General features: G+C 40.9%; 1 protein-coding gene across 2 annotated transcripts in view; it reads right to left on the minus strand.

Moving 5' to 3' along the window:
• The window catches only part of cdh13 (cadherin 13, H-cadherin (heart)), a 356,939-nt gene that overhangs the window by 61,494 nt on the left and 279,930 nt on the right, over positions 1-15,515 (minus strand). For both annotated transcript variants that reach the window (XM_013272522.3, XM_013272523.3), the window contains exons 10-11: positions 3,863-4,045; positions 3,510-3,763 (exon numbers count right to left, since the gene is read on the minus strand). In XM_013272522.3, coding sequence (XP_013127976.1) covers positions 3,510-3,763; positions 3,863-4,045 — 437 coding nt within the window. The remainder of the gene's footprint in view (positions 1-3,509; positions 3,764-3,862; positions 4,046-15,515) is intronic.

A 15,515-nucleotide genomic window follows, 5' to 3' on the forward strand; every position in this document is an offset into this window, starting at 1 on the left:
CAGAAGAATGTTTTCCTCAACACAAAGGATGAACCAGTGTTGGCAAACTTAGCAAAGATCCTAATTTAAATTGTACCTTCATACTTCTTTAGTTTATTTAATATTTCCCGTCCCTCGTTCATCACAGTTCCTTTCTTGGACCACTTTTGATAGACAGGGAACACCCAAAAAGAGCAGCAGTTTTGAAAATGCACTAACCCAGTTGTCCGTCCATCACAGTTTGGCCCTTGTCAAACTTGCTCAAATCCTTACTCTGCCCCCGAGTGCTCCCACTACCACATGCACCACTGTTGCCTTCACCCTGCACATCTTCACGAGCTCCTCTCATTGGCCCTTGGTATTCTTTTTCTTGATGTTGCTATCACTTGCTATATTTACAGAAAAGCTTACAGAAAAGCACATAAACTAGACTGTTATGGAAAAAATGCGTACATCTTTAACTGCATTTTTCCTCTTAAAGGTACAGTGTAAACCCCTATCCAATAATTCTAGCTACAGTGGTCACTGTAGGACAAGCATCTCACCCCACCATCTGTAGTGCAGGCTGTCAGGTCCCTGTTTACCTCAGCCGTGTGAAAGAAGGCCGGTACATGTTAAAGAGTCAGTGAAGCTCACTCCTGTCTGTTGACAGTTATAATAAGGTGAGTTGTTGAGGATATCCTGAACCTTTCTGCAGGTAAGCGCTGCGTTTTTTGCAGCTGTTACCCAGCATTAGAGAAACTTTCCTTAAAATGGATTGAACATTAATGGCCTCAGGCACTCAGGGAATAAACTCTCATATAAAGTGAGAATGTAAGCTTATCTGAGAGAAAGTGTCATTTTTAGGCTAACATTAGCTAACAAAATGTTAGCTTATAACCAGCTATTGTTATTGTCTAGTTAGCTTGATGTCAGCTGTCCAAGAAGGCACAGACATCCAGAAATATACATTTTTAATGGATTAATTCCAGGTTTATGAGGATTCATGACCTTTAATGTTATCAAAGTGCCACACAGATGGATAGAATAAATGCAGCTCTCCAAAGTGTTCAGGCATGCATGTGTGCACTGGGCACTGAGTGCTACAGATTCTGACCAGCGAATCAGACGAATTGTGTTCCACGTCAAATGCATTTGACCTACTCAACCCAGGGGGGCACACACACTGGGACATACACAGAAACGCACACACACCTGCACTGTTATGCAGACGCACACAGGGAAGGAGAGAAGAAGCCAAAGAAAGCTCCTGCTTTTTATAATGCCGTTTTATTCTATGCACACCGTTCTGCTTCCACCTCTCCAAATGTCTGTCTTTCACTATGTCCTCAACCTGTCTGCAGGTCACAGTTACGACAACTCAAAGTCAGTGTTACTGCCAAAATGTCAAGAGGGTGAGATGACAATAAACAGAGGGTCCATAAAAATGAATATAAAATGCATGCTGAAAATCAGATGAGCAAAGTGGGATAAAGTTAGAAAATGAAAGATTTATTACATAAAAGATTCAAAGAACATGTAAAAAAAACCAGAGAAAAAGTGTGAAAAAATAAAAGATCACCAAAGGCTTTTAAATGATCAACATACTATAGCTTATAAGGGACCTATTATAGTGATTTCAGTGATATTATACAGTTATATTCAATTAGAGGAGCTTTGCAAGATTCACCGGCCCACCGTGTCCCTATTTATCTTAATATCTTGTATCCTAAGATGTAAATAGGCAGAGATATACAGATAAGAAAACATAAGGAAAAGTGCAATATTTTACAGCAGTGGGACAATAAACAGATGGCAGACGTTCTCTATCCTGAGTGAGTCAAACAGGAAGTAGCCCAGCTATGCTGTAGTTTAATGAGAACATACTGGAGAATCTCAAGGCTTGCGTCAACACATTTTTCCCTTGGAGGAACAGATAATGTGGTAACCAGGTTACCGAAGAGCAACAGCTGCAGACACGATGCAGTCGAAATGTAACGTAAAATGACAAAAATATCAGTAAAGCTGCTGAATATTTAATGAAAACGTGTTCTTTGCTGAGACCATCCTCACTCTGACATAGTTTGATATATTTAGTCAGTCCCAGTCTTTATGCTTAACTCTGTTATCACATTACTTTAGCTTCCCATGTATATCTGTGATGGACTCAGACAGGGACTCGAGTCTGATGGTCTGGATAATCCACAGCGAGGTTTTTTAGTGCGATAACTCAGCGAGTGTTGGATGGCTTTCCTGTGATCCCAAAACTTTACATGTCGGGCCATCGCCAACATTTTGATTTGTCTAATAATGTTGTTTGTCACCAAATAGTGCCAAGCTCACGGTCTGTCAGCCTCAAACAGATCATTATCCTTGTTAAAGTGCACTGTGCTGCACAGATGGGTGCTTTGACTTTGACAAGTATTTGCCTTGGATTCCAGCTTTTGTGGTTTTCTTTCTACATTTTACTTCTACTTTTGTTTCTTTTGCTATAAAGAGTTTATTTTAAAACTTACACAGCGTATATTTAAAGAGTAAAGAGATGTACAGAGAAAAAAAACAAACTTCATATTCCTTGTAAAAACCCCAAACAAAAAACCCACCTATGACCTCCCTGGTACTTCTAAAGCTGTCATTGGGGTTAGTTTGTATTATCCAATATTACTAATATTTATAGGATCATAGAGGTGACGTGTGATGTCAGGCAAGCAGCTATCAAAGCTTTATTGGTAGAGGTCCTGACTCTGTCACACTATCCAATAATAAATCCACGTTATGTAGCATTTAACACGGCCACAGCGAATACGTTTTACAGCACATAAAGCAGTATCAATAATTTGGGCAGTAAAGTCATGATCTGATGAGTTTTATTGCCCTCGGTCTATAATAGCCCCATGTGTTTACTTAACGCTACTTATATATGACATACAGCTGCAAAGGTGCAGAAACGAGTCGAAATTAGGCCTGAAAGTTAACAAATGCAGTGATGACTTTTTATCTTGTAAAATGTAAGTACAGAGCAAACTATGGGACTCCCTCTGGCAGCAAGAGGAGTAATTTTTATTGTGGCACACAGTGCAACTAATAGCCTTGCAGTTATGATGATGGTGATATTTGAGAGAGGGCTTCTTCTGTAACAGAGTTAAAGTTAATGAGCTGTCTGATTCTGGGACTTTTCACTTGACTGGGGAGAACAGTTTGGCCTGTGCCAATAAAGTTCACATTATCCGGGCAGTATATTCTGTCTGTTTACGCAGACAAATAAAATGAACTAACGGGGAACGCTGGGAAGATCGAATGTATGTAGCGATACAAAGATGGGATCGCGACAGCTCAGGCAGACGGGAGACAGGTGAGGACTGACGGAGTGAGATGTCAAAGCAGCTGGAAGGTGATGATCTAGCAGGGTGAAATTGCGAGGTACTATTTCCCCTGCCAGATCACCTCGTTTGCATCATTTATTCTACCCAAGACGATCCACAGTTTGCAGCTGAGTCTCTTTTTGACTTTGCTGCACTTTTACCACAAAAATATGTCTAAAAACTGCTTACCTAATACTTTGTTTCTCTAATATATCTGGATCTGTAGCATTAAGTGATGCCACAAAGCTTCCCACAGGGATGTTTTCCATCCTGGTGACTATCAGGGGGTCTGGGAAGAACACAGGGCCCTCATTGATGTCCTCGACTCTGACGTGGACGGTGGCTGTGGAGCTAGGGCCATATCCAACATCGGGAACCAGAGGATCCTCGTTCTCTACTCTGATGAGCAGGCTGAGGAATTCAGACGCCTCATAGTTCAGTGGCTAAGAGGAGACAATGATTAGAAAAGGTAAGACTTATATTATTATATTATCTATGAGAATATGTGAATGTATCCAAATGTTTCTTACAGAGTGCTTTACCTTGACAACCGACAGCATTCCCTCATTGTTGTCTGGGTTGGTCTGAATCTCAAAGCTCTGTATAGGGTCTCCACTGATTATAGAGTACATGGCTCTCCACGCTGCTGTGGCCGGATCGTCTCTGTCATCTACCGTCAGGTTGACCACAACGCCCGTTGAGCCCTCATACACATGAGCTTCAAACTGTTAGGGGAGACAGGAACAAGTTGAGGTTAGTGAGAGTCCGGCTGAGGATACCCGAATCGAGAAAATATAACAAAACAAATCAGCGCGATTCCAGAGACGAAGACGTAGGTTCATGTAACTTTAAAGGCTTCAAAGACTGAATGTGAAATGAATTTCAGAGGCAGCGCTTTTGCATACTGAGCCAATCAGACTTGGATGTGAACAGGTACAAATTTACTAAATTAGGGCAAATGAAGATCCCCGAGTTGATACAGTTTCTCTCTTGAGTAAAAAAAAGCGCTTGCAGCGAGTCTGGAGGGAAATCATAAAAAAGATGTTTCTGCAGAGTTTTACATTTTGCATTCCTGCACAGTCCAGTAGACAAATTTATATTGCATGATGTTAAAGGTTGGACTGCAGGCAGCAGTATGGAGCACGTGCATCCCAGTTTTGTTTCCTGTGTGCAAAATGTGTGGTACACCTTGCTGCTTGCAGAACTATGAACTATGTTTACATTACTTTGTATACTCTGTATGAATCTATATTGCCCGTGCAACATTAAAATCAACGACTTTAGGACTTTTTGTCCACGTAGTTATATATTTGGAAAAATGGCAGAACAGAGAAGTAGAGCGTGTGATTAAGAGTTAATAGAACAGATGAGGAGATTCTATGCAGTCACATCGGGGACACAAATGCACGCACAGCACACACAACACAATAAACACCATTTATGTCTCCAGAGCCGATTCCCCACAGCGCATCTCATTTATTTTTGCGGTGTCAGTCACTCCCTGCCTCACGGCTCAATGTTGGCAGCAGGCCTCAATCAGATTCTTATTGATGCATTCTGCCAGGAGGGCTTCCTGCTAAAGACTGCATTGTGATCAGGGTTACCCTTGAAGAAGCGCTGGGCAGGCATACGCAGTTCTGCCAGTGTGCATGTGTGCGTGTGTGCGTGTGTGTGTGTGTGTGTGTGTGTGTGTGTCGGGATCATTATTGTGTCAGAGCTCACACTGTAATCTTTCAGACACAGAACACTCTGTTTAAGGATAGTGCTGGTCCAGCCTAGATTACTGTGTCTCTCTTCAGCCTATGGTATTGTTGTTTCACAGATTACCCTCTTACTGCCTTATACTGCCGGGCTTCGTGCATTTATCTGAAGAGAGACCAACATTGATTTTTTCTCTTTCCTTTCTTTTCTCCCTTTTTATTCATCCAAAGCCTGTTTAAAAAAAAACACTTTGAACCATTCACAGTCATTTAGGGCACACAGAAGCGAAACACAGTGTTCTTAAGAATGTGAATTCTCACACGTGTACTGTTGGTCCTTTTGTCCCGCGATCCAACAGCTGCCTGCTACAAAGGCAAATAGGAGGGAGTTGCAGGCATAAAAGGCCCGATTCTCACTCGTAAACAAGCGAGGGATGGTGGAATTTAAATTGCTTTAGCTTTACTGGGAAATCCTGAGGCGGTGTAAGCCGTTTCACAAAATCTTGACCTGAAATACACAAGGCACCTTGATCAGAAACAACTGCTTGTTATCCGCGTGGCCGTCATCCACGTCTAGACTTAGGACAGCAGATAAGACGCACTCAGAAGCTCACACACACAAAGAGCAGACACACAGACAATAGCCAGTTAGACGGGGTTTAATCATGTGAGGCAGTCATGTGGTTTGGAGAAAAGTTATTCTGTGTGATGTGGACACTGAGCCGCGGCTTTACCACTGATAAAACTCCAATTCCTACTGGAGCACAAAACAACCAGTCACCTTAAAAAGTATAAGGACATGACTAAGTACTGGGCAGAACACCTGGCCTGAAATAACTTAAACACACCGAGAAAGATCAGGGGGAGCAATGACAACAACAGTCAGAGTGCATCGCAGTCTGTTTTTATCTATAGCGTCCGAGACGCCCACGCCCAGACACGGATCCAATTAGAGCAGCGGCTCTGAGAACAAAAGACGACCTGGACACACATGCACGCCGAGACTTAATAAGGAACACGCAGGAAAACACACACCTTCAAACATGCAGATAGAGGCAAAGATAGACAACCAGTCAGTGTTGGCAGTGACCATAAATCAGAGAGCCCTTCACTTCAGACATTTAAGATTCCAAGGAAAAAAAGAAACTGCCATTGATTTTCTGCTTCCCATCTCTTTTTATGTCTGACTTTCCAATAATCTGGCCCATGAATCTTCTAGGTAATGCCATGCTGTCAGAAGATAATTGGGTGATAGTCATTTGAGGCACAACAGCTTAAGAAGAAAAAATAAACAAATTGATATCGTCAAGTTTCAGCTGACAGTTTCAGTGCCGTCATTCTGATGACTGTGCTGCTAGCTTTTGTTTACATCTGTCGTTATTTTCCTTTTAAAGAACAATTATCTCTGTACTGGTGTCTTCGGTCTTGTATGACAGAGTAAACTTTGCAAACAGAAGCACGTACTGTGACTGCACTTGGTTTGCCTGATGGCTGAATTAAGTAGGGCCTGTACTTTATTTGAACTATTTGCAGAGCAAACTGAAAGTGCCATAGATCGTGGCTTTTAAGTGGAATATTGTACCTCAGGATGCTAAAAAGGAGAAAAAACAGATGGTGTGAACATTTGTTTAACATGTTGTTTTATGGTCAAATATCTGCAAAACTAAACACTGTTCATCATTAAATTATTGGTTTTCTCTCAACTTCATTTCAAGCGCACTTCTAACCTCGTGCTGCAAACGTCTCCAAGCCAAAGCCAAACAGCTGGTTGATTTATGGAACCACAAAACCTTCATCTCAGCATTGTCAACAACATTCATTCCACCTCTTCTCCAACAGACGGATGTGGAAGAGAAACCCTAACTTCTGGCAAAAAGCCTGAGACAGAGATGCGAAGCCTTGGAAAAGTATGCACATCTGTCAGCTTTACCAAGTAACACTAAACGCGCTCTGCCTCATTAACACCAGTACAGAAAATGGCTCCCTTTTTCTTATACTGCCTTTAATTTGTCTTTCATTGGCAGCTGGCAGTTTTTGCCTGTTTCAAACCAGTAACCCTGTCCTCGTGCAGATCTATGGCGCTAACGCATCAGGACCAAAAACAGTAGAACTATGTAAGCAAACATGTGTCTGCACTGAGTGCAATACTGTAAACCATTACCTATATCAATATTACTGATCCATCTTTGCTGTCCTCTAACAGAGAAATACAAGAAGAAATCTGCATGAATCCAGTTACATTGTAACCACATATTTAAGACTGCAGCATGTACAATCATACGCAGACAAACACACATGACTGAAGATCAGCTTACATTATTCCTGGATGTCTGTCAGAAAGTGTTATGAATACAGATGGCAGTTGTGGCTACACTGACAGGCAAACCGACAGGCAGTTGAGCAGCTGTTCATTTGTCCTAATGGAAAGTACTTTGTGACACGTCCCTGCTGCCCCAAAGATTTTCTCTGACATGCAACACACATAACAGCAGCCCATCACATTAAATCTCTCAAGACGAGACTATTTTGCCTCTGAGAAGCATTTGCTCCATTGCCACGACACGGCAGGGAGACACTGCGACACAGCCGTCTGATGTTTGTCTTTTTGATATGTTAGTTAGTGGGTTTTTCTTTTTACTGGACAGCTTCTTAGACCATCTGAAAGAAAAATATATGACACGCAGAAATCCAAAAATTGTGAACATTTTCAGGACTTTTCAGCTGATTAAGGATAAAGCCATCTCATTACTTTAGCCCCTCGGTGGCTCTATAAAACATAGTGGTTAGAAAGAAACCTCAGTTAGACAAGAATCACATATTTTCAAGCAGCCGCTTAAAAGCTTTATCAGCTTTTAAAAGCAGCTTAGCTCTCAGCAGAACGAGGTGTAGACATTGTGAAAATTTGCAACAAGCTACCATTGTGCATGTGATTGCTCATCGTCTCACACAATCCTGCACCCAGGCACGGAATACGTTTCCGTCTAGCCTCCCCACTTGCTTTTTACACTGCTCCCAGCTTTAATCCTGCATACAGTAAGTGTGCCTGGCGAGTTAATGAGCTTACCTGTGTCTTTATTAAATGTCTACAGCTTGTGTGCAGGCTGCTTCCACAGATAGATTTTTGATGAATCTGACATTTAGCAAAGCAGCTTTTCAGATTCTCTATTTGTCAATTAAGCTAGTTAACAAAAATATTCCAGGAATACAGGCAGGCATTAAAAACCCATATGCCTCAAAAGCAAGGTCAGCTATTCAAATGTAGCAACTGATGTATGATTGAGCGCCGGCTCGTCCATCTGGCCTGAAGACTGAGAAGTTTTTAACTTCCTGACAACAATCTGACAGTTCCAACTTTGTGCTGCAGTTCACTTGTGTGCTCTCCTGTAAAACTTCCATAGTTCAATTTAGCACTTTGCAGCTAACACCAGACTGCTAAATCAGTTTCTAGAGTCCCTTTCCAATTGAGATTAAAAAAAAGAACTGCTTTAATAAAGTAACACCTGAGTACAATTTGCTTTTATTCCCAGGTCAAATGACTGCACGAGTCTTTATCAGCCCAGCCTCTGATTGGCTGTGATGGAAACAGGACATCACTGTGGACGTGCTCATTTTCAGCTTAGTCAGGACGTATCTATGCGACACTTTAATGGACTGACCAACAAGATGACTATCAGAGAACAACACAGATTTTTCACATGAGTTTGCAGATACATTTTCTTTAATTGGGATTTTGCAAAGTTACAAAAGTATGCTGAAGAGAAGCATATAGTTTATTTGGTGTCTGCATAATAGCCTGTAGCTTTTTCAACCAATTTCCCTGTCTCCAAGCTTGAGGTCCATAGAAGCAAATCAGCAAATTTCAAATAGCAGCAGTTGCAGGAAAGGTTCAAGAGTTGGACAAAAAGACGACCTTGATGTTGAGGCCGAGTTTAAATTACATAAAGTTTAAATCCTTTGTTGCTTTTTATAGACAGAATCATGATTTCACAGTAATTCCAGTTATTTAAGAAAACAGAAATTCATAAAAAGCAGACTTTTTGTTTTTCCCCTCTATGCATTCACAGTTGATGTAATAAACTCGTCCAAAAACAGTAATTTCGTGGCTCTTTTCTTGAAAATCAGGCAACTGCTGAACCTGAGAGGATGACCTACTTTGATATATAAAAACATGGGCACATTTTTAAAAAACTGGATCTGAGCTGAAAATAGTTTTTCCCTTTAAAATATAACTGATTACGTGTAATCTATTAACAGCCAACCTTTTCTACAGAAGACAAAACTGAAGAAAAACCCAACAGTGCAGTTTTGGTTCCTGCACTGATGGTTTCAGAGAATGAGTTCATGTTTCATCAGAGTCGAGAATCAAACATTAGATTCATCTTTGCATCGTCAGTGAACTTTGAATAGTGAACTTTAGGTCTACAAACTCTGGGATCCCGTGGGCAGTGACACTAGCTTTTTTGTTTTTAGTAAAAATATGAAATCACTTCTTTATCAGGTGCTGGCTGCACTGGAAAACAGGTGTAAGGTGTCAGGCGCTGCTATTCTGGATGAATCACTCCTCTCGATATAATCATGTTTCATCAATAGAAAAAAAGAGAAAAAAAACACGATCAGTCAGATCAGCCTTGTATTGAGTTGCAGTGACACTTCCAACTAAAGCTTTCAAGTGAAGCCAAAGAATGGCAGTAAAATACTCCAACAATATAAAGGAAGCCACAGAAGATGTTTAGAAGACAAAGGCTCAAGTTTTTCTATGAATTTCTCAACAAGATGTTAATCTAACCTGATCCATTCACGCTGTTTTCTATGTGTAACAACCGCACGAGGACACTCACAAACACACGTGTACTATATTCCCTTGAAACATGCCTCCGACTTGTCATACGGCACACCAATCCAGTCCCATTTCTGGCCAGCTATGCCTCAGCATCACCCAGAGTAAAGTGCTGTGTAGCTCAGAGCTAGTGAAGCAATCATGCAAGGCTTTCAGCTAATCCATGACACCTGTTAGCCATCCCCCAAGATAGAACAACACTGACGTGGCCCCGCTGCACTATGCCTGGTGCTGTGCTCATCACCACAAATGTCTTTATCAGCGGGACAGATGGGTTGCAGGTGAGCATATTCTCGTGGTCATCGCAAAGCAGAGAGCGGGAAAAAAGTGAAAGGATGGAAGAAGGGAAGTAAACAGAAAGACAGGCAGGCAAAGAGAGAGTGCAAAATTGAGTGAGGGGGAAAATAAATCTGGGCAATGGCTGTCAGGAGCGTGAGCGACAGGAGAGATAAGGTCCATCACAGTCTCGGTATGAGGAGCAGGAGGGGAATAGGCCCAGTCAGACATGCTGCAGAATTAACAGCGCCGCTGAAGAGCGAAGGTGAGACAAGTAATGCAAGTGTAGAAGGAACAGAGTGGAGGAGAGATCGGGATGCTGGTGCAGGAGGATGAACGAAATAACAGGGCAGGGCAAAAGGTGCACGACTATATCAGCGTCTGCTCTAATGCAACATCAGCTGTGAAAGGTTTAACAGTACTGTTATTAAGACAGAGGAATATCAAATTCAGCATAGCAGAAAGTCTCAGAGACGCTGCGCCTAAGACTTTGACTTAAGTTATATAGATAATAAAACTCCAGCTGCGACCGGGAGATAAAATTCATCAGGAGAAATATCCATCTTCGTGACAGGAGCACACACGTCTAGCCCTTCAGACGACAGAGCTAAGGGTTACTACATAATTTTGTCTTCTTGTTTCCTCTCCTCATAAAAATCTGATTAGACCCTCACTATAAAAATTAATCAGGCCAGAGCACATTCCCCTACAGAAGGAGCTTCAGTACGAAAATGTCATAAATTTCCTAGTGAGGAATACCTCAGCTTCCGATTTTAAAAATGGCAGATTGATTATACGGAATCATCCATCCTTAAAAAGAACTTACTAAGGAGAAAAGTAACGGCGCTTTGGCAGCTAATTCTGCCATTTTTCATAAAGAAGGTTTTAAGCATTCTCTCCATGTTCATATTTCAGCGTTGCATCAGTGACTCTCCAGGCAGGTTGTATTGCAACATTTAGGATCACTTATCTGTAAACTATAAACTGCTCCTTACCCCTGAAGATGAATTTAATTCATTTTTAACGGGGCAGGGAATACGACCTCAGATTCTTTTGTTTTTTTGTTAATATTTAGAAGCAGTAGTCACAAAAAGTTCAGAAGAAAAGAAACATGGAAGTTACATTTTAATTTATGATCGATGGTATCAGCACTCTCGTTTGACTGAAACCACACATAAAGATTTGTGAGTCCACCCCTGTCTTAGTAGCGTGCAGCAGGGCAGCAAATAACAAAAGGAAACCAAATGAACAGATATACTCCCTTTTATTAAAGATCACTGGCCTATTTTAAAAATGGATACAACTCTCACAAGAAAAGTATTTTTAAACATTTGAAAAACGCACATAAATTACCAGCACTTTTTGAGTAATTCTAATATTTTGACAACTTGTGTAGCACTTTTGTTTAGCCACATATCCTGATTGGACGCCTGTTTGCCTTCCCAACTCTCACCTACAGCTTGTGGAAGCTGCTTATTCAAACTGGCTAAAGATTTCTAGTGGATTTGTTCATTATCTGGAAAGTCAGTGGTTCCATATCCCAGAGTGACTCTGATGCATCCATCCTGGCGTCCGTGTTGGTTAAATGCGAATATGATGTGTACCATAAAAATCAGAGTAGAAAAGCACCCATTTTACTATGAAATAACTGAAATGATGATGTGTAGAACACAAATAATCCACCTAGTTCATTAAGTGTCTGTTTAATTTATTACAATTACAGAAGACTGGTGACATCACTGCTGTTAGACTTGGGGCGCAGTGAGAGCTCGGTGGGTTGGCTAGTGGATTAGTGAGACTGCAGCAAGAGGAATTTGAATTAAAACTGTATGAAATGATAACAGTGATAATCATTTACACTCACACTGTGGGTGTAAGTGTAAATGATCATCTGTCTTTGTGTGAGCATATTCAGTGCGTCCTGGAGGTGAAGGGGCTTTCATCCTGGTAAAACATGAAGTTCACTGAAACACACAGGAATTAATTGGCAGTGGAAGCTCAAATACAGTGATATGAATCACAGTTATCAAAGTGTTATCAAAGTGATAAAAAGGATAATGCCTCAGCCTGCACAGCACTGAGCAGCCACACTGCTATGTGCTGTGACTTGGACCTGTTCTCAGTTTCTATATGTGGCAAAACATGGAAATAACTTTAAAGTCCCTCTCAGTATTCCTAAATAATAAATGGACTTTGCAATTATCTGGTGTTTTCCATTAAAAACAAGTAAAAGAAGCTATAAAGACGCTCTTAAGTAGTAAGTCTGACTTCCACAAAGTCAGAAACAACTCAAGAGAAAAATCTCCAATTTTGATCCACTGATTAGATTTTGGAGTAAAATACATTTTTTCATAAGTTGGAAAATAAAAAAAAGAAAATTCAAGTATCTAAAAGTTGGGGTTTTTTTCAAATTCATGACTCCAGAGGGACAAATTCACACATTTTAGTGCTTTTATCCACTTTTGAAAGATTGTTCCAATTATCTCCGGCACTAGAAGACGTTAGCTGTAGGTGTTGCAGGTGTTAAAATAACATGAAAATCTTTTCTGAGCTACGTTTTAATATAGTTGTTATTATGTATCCACTGAAAAAGGATATTTATCAACAGTAGCTGCAGTATCGTGCTATTTAAATGCATTTAATCTTTCATTTACATTTTGATTTGGCCTCAAATGTGACAGCAGATATTTTAATAAGGACTATGTCCTGAATGGCTGTCATAGCCAAGGTAGCAGAAGTACTTACAGGTATTTTAGTTTTATTTTTACAGCTGTGATGCACGTGCCCGTAGCATCAACAGCTAATGACAGCATGAGAAACACAGTAACTGATCACTATACCATTTCAAAGCATTAAAGTAATATTTGTACAGTGGCCCTGAGAGGCCAAACGGACTGCAACTTAAGAAAACACCAGCAATAGACTATGTGCACGTTAGCATATGCTACTTCCAGTGCGGAAACTCCTGTGGGGAGCTTTGTTTCCGGTGTCCTATTCGCGCCTTGTTTACGGTCCAAAACAAGTTAAGCAAATGAATTAATCAAGCGGCAATTTACATTTCTATAGATGTCTTGGGCATTTACCCAATATATCTGTAAATGATGTTCATCGACTTATCGATATTTTTCCCCCACGCCTCAGAGCAAAAGAGAAAAGGGATTCAAATGTTATCTTTCTCAGGTGTCCCTCGTTTATCGCAGGTGTTATGTTCTAAAAATAACCAGCGATGGGCGAAATCGAGTAGCCAATTTTATTTTTTGACGGTGCAAAACGTTTCGTGGACATCGTGGACATCCAGTACTGCACTTCAGAGCCACACTGCTAGCGATCGATGCAGCGATTCTGTACTGTACAGGAGAGAAGTCGGAGGAGATCGTCTGCAGCAATCAGGACGCAGGACAATGTGATGTAAAAATAAGCATGCAAACTTGCACTAAAAAATCTGCGAAACAGCGAGGTGAAAGGTGAACCACGTTATAGCGAGGGACCACTGTAATTTTGAAGGTAAGTCACAACATACCCATTCGTAAATGCTAATGTAGAGAAACCCTCACCAGCAATCATTCAGTTTTTGTGTGGCTTTTTTTCACCGTTTGTTAACATGCTGTGGAGGTGTGTACTTGACTAGCTGATATCAACATAATGGGGAAACACCTGGTTTGACTATTGTTCACCTGTAGTTTGAATACTGAACATTTGCCTGTGTAAATCATAAGACCTGTCACTGTACAGAGATGTGCTTCTGAATGTGGACGATGTGTCTTCTGCATGCAGTAATGCAGTTCTGCTTGTGTTGAGTGATGTAAACAACCGATCGATCTAAACTCTTTAAACGTCAAAATTGATCATTAGATTTTTTATGACCCAACAGTGGTGAGTGTTCCCACCTTCTGCTCTTTGTAACTTAACGCGATCTTTCCGTTTTTGAGTTTTGGACATGATTGTGGAGTATATCTTCGCAGTAGCGATTGATTGCAAAGTAAAGCTACCGGAAATGTACAACCCCACATCTGGACTCAAACCAGGAAGTTAGCATTTTCTCGTGCACAGGGTCTATAATATGCTAAGAATTGTGCTGGGAGACACTTAAAAGACGTGAAGGATCTATCGGTTTTGTGAGGAAAGAAAAGAGGAGAGGTAAGTGTGTTACTCTAACTATTAGCCTAAAAATCTGTCATCAGTATTATATGAATCATGAGATTAAAACACACTTATCTAGCATGTTTTGGTTCCTGCAACTGGTCCGTCAGGCTATTGTCTCCCCAGAAACACTTCCCCTGTGGAAATCTGTTTTTTCTGCTTTTGTTTTTTTTTTTCCTACTTTCGTTGTGTTTTGTGTGCTTTTGCAGCGTTTTTCTTATTGCTGGTGTTTTCTTAAGTTGCAGTCCGTTTGGCCTCTCAGGGCCACCGTATATTTGCTCATTTCCATTGTTTGTTTATGTGAAGTGAAACAGAACAAGTATTGTGAAAAAGTAACTACACAACTAATAGCAATAGCTTGAAGTGATTGTTTTCTATGTGAGTTTATCGCTCTCTCACATCATTGTGAAGCTATTTGATCCCGCTCGTCTTTTCAGCGTAGCTTTATTTTATCAAACTTGTGGCTATTTGTTTATGGGAAGCTCTCCTAAGGTTTAGCCACAGCATTAGTGTTGGTTAGAGGTCTGGACTTGAAGCTTTAGCTGTCAGACAGATGGCCTCACATTTGGCTCTAGAATACTTTGATTTCCATGGTAGAGTGAATGACTGCAAGGTGGCCAGATCCTGTTGCTACAAAAACAAGCCCAAATCATCACCCGTCCACCACTCGACAGTTGGTATTAGATGTCTGAGTGCTGATGTGTTCTCTTTGTGTTTTGCCAAACATAGCGTGGTGCTTGTGGACAAATATTCCCCTTTTGGTCTTGCATGTCCAAAGTTGTGTGGTTTCTACTGGATATCCTTCCAAACAAGCCACACTTGTTTTACAGGGAAAACGTTAACATTTAACATGCTAACTGAGCTCTGAAGCTCTCTGAGCACTGCACAGCCTGAAAAAGGGCTGGCTTTGCTGTGACATTCACTCCTGTGATAATTGCTCAGTTAAAACGTATTTAATTAGCAACACTTGGCTGGGGCTCATCTTATTCATTCCTATGGATGTACTTAGCTTTTCGTAGGCCTGCACAGAACCCAGTGAAAACTCTTTTTCACCTGCCTTTTTCACAAATGACAAAGGAAAAGGAAAACAGATTCCCTGCTGGTTGATCCAAGTAGACGAGTGCTGGTCTGAAGCTAAACTTTCTAAAGCATGATGGTTGTCTCTCTGCACAGAGCTGTGGTAGGTAAGTCTGAGAAAAAACAGAGGCTCCCTGCGTAGGGATTATGTTTGCTGAATTCATA

The sequence above is a fragment of the Oreochromis niloticus genome, linkage group LG7 (genome assembly GCF_001858045.2).
Source record: "Oreochromis niloticus isolate F11D_XX linkage group LG7, O_niloticus_UMD_NMBU, whole genome shotgun sequence".
In the NCBI taxonomy this organism is placed as follows: domain Eukaryota; kingdom Metazoa; phylum Chordata; class Actinopteri; order Cichliformes; family Cichlidae; genus Oreochromis; species Oreochromis niloticus.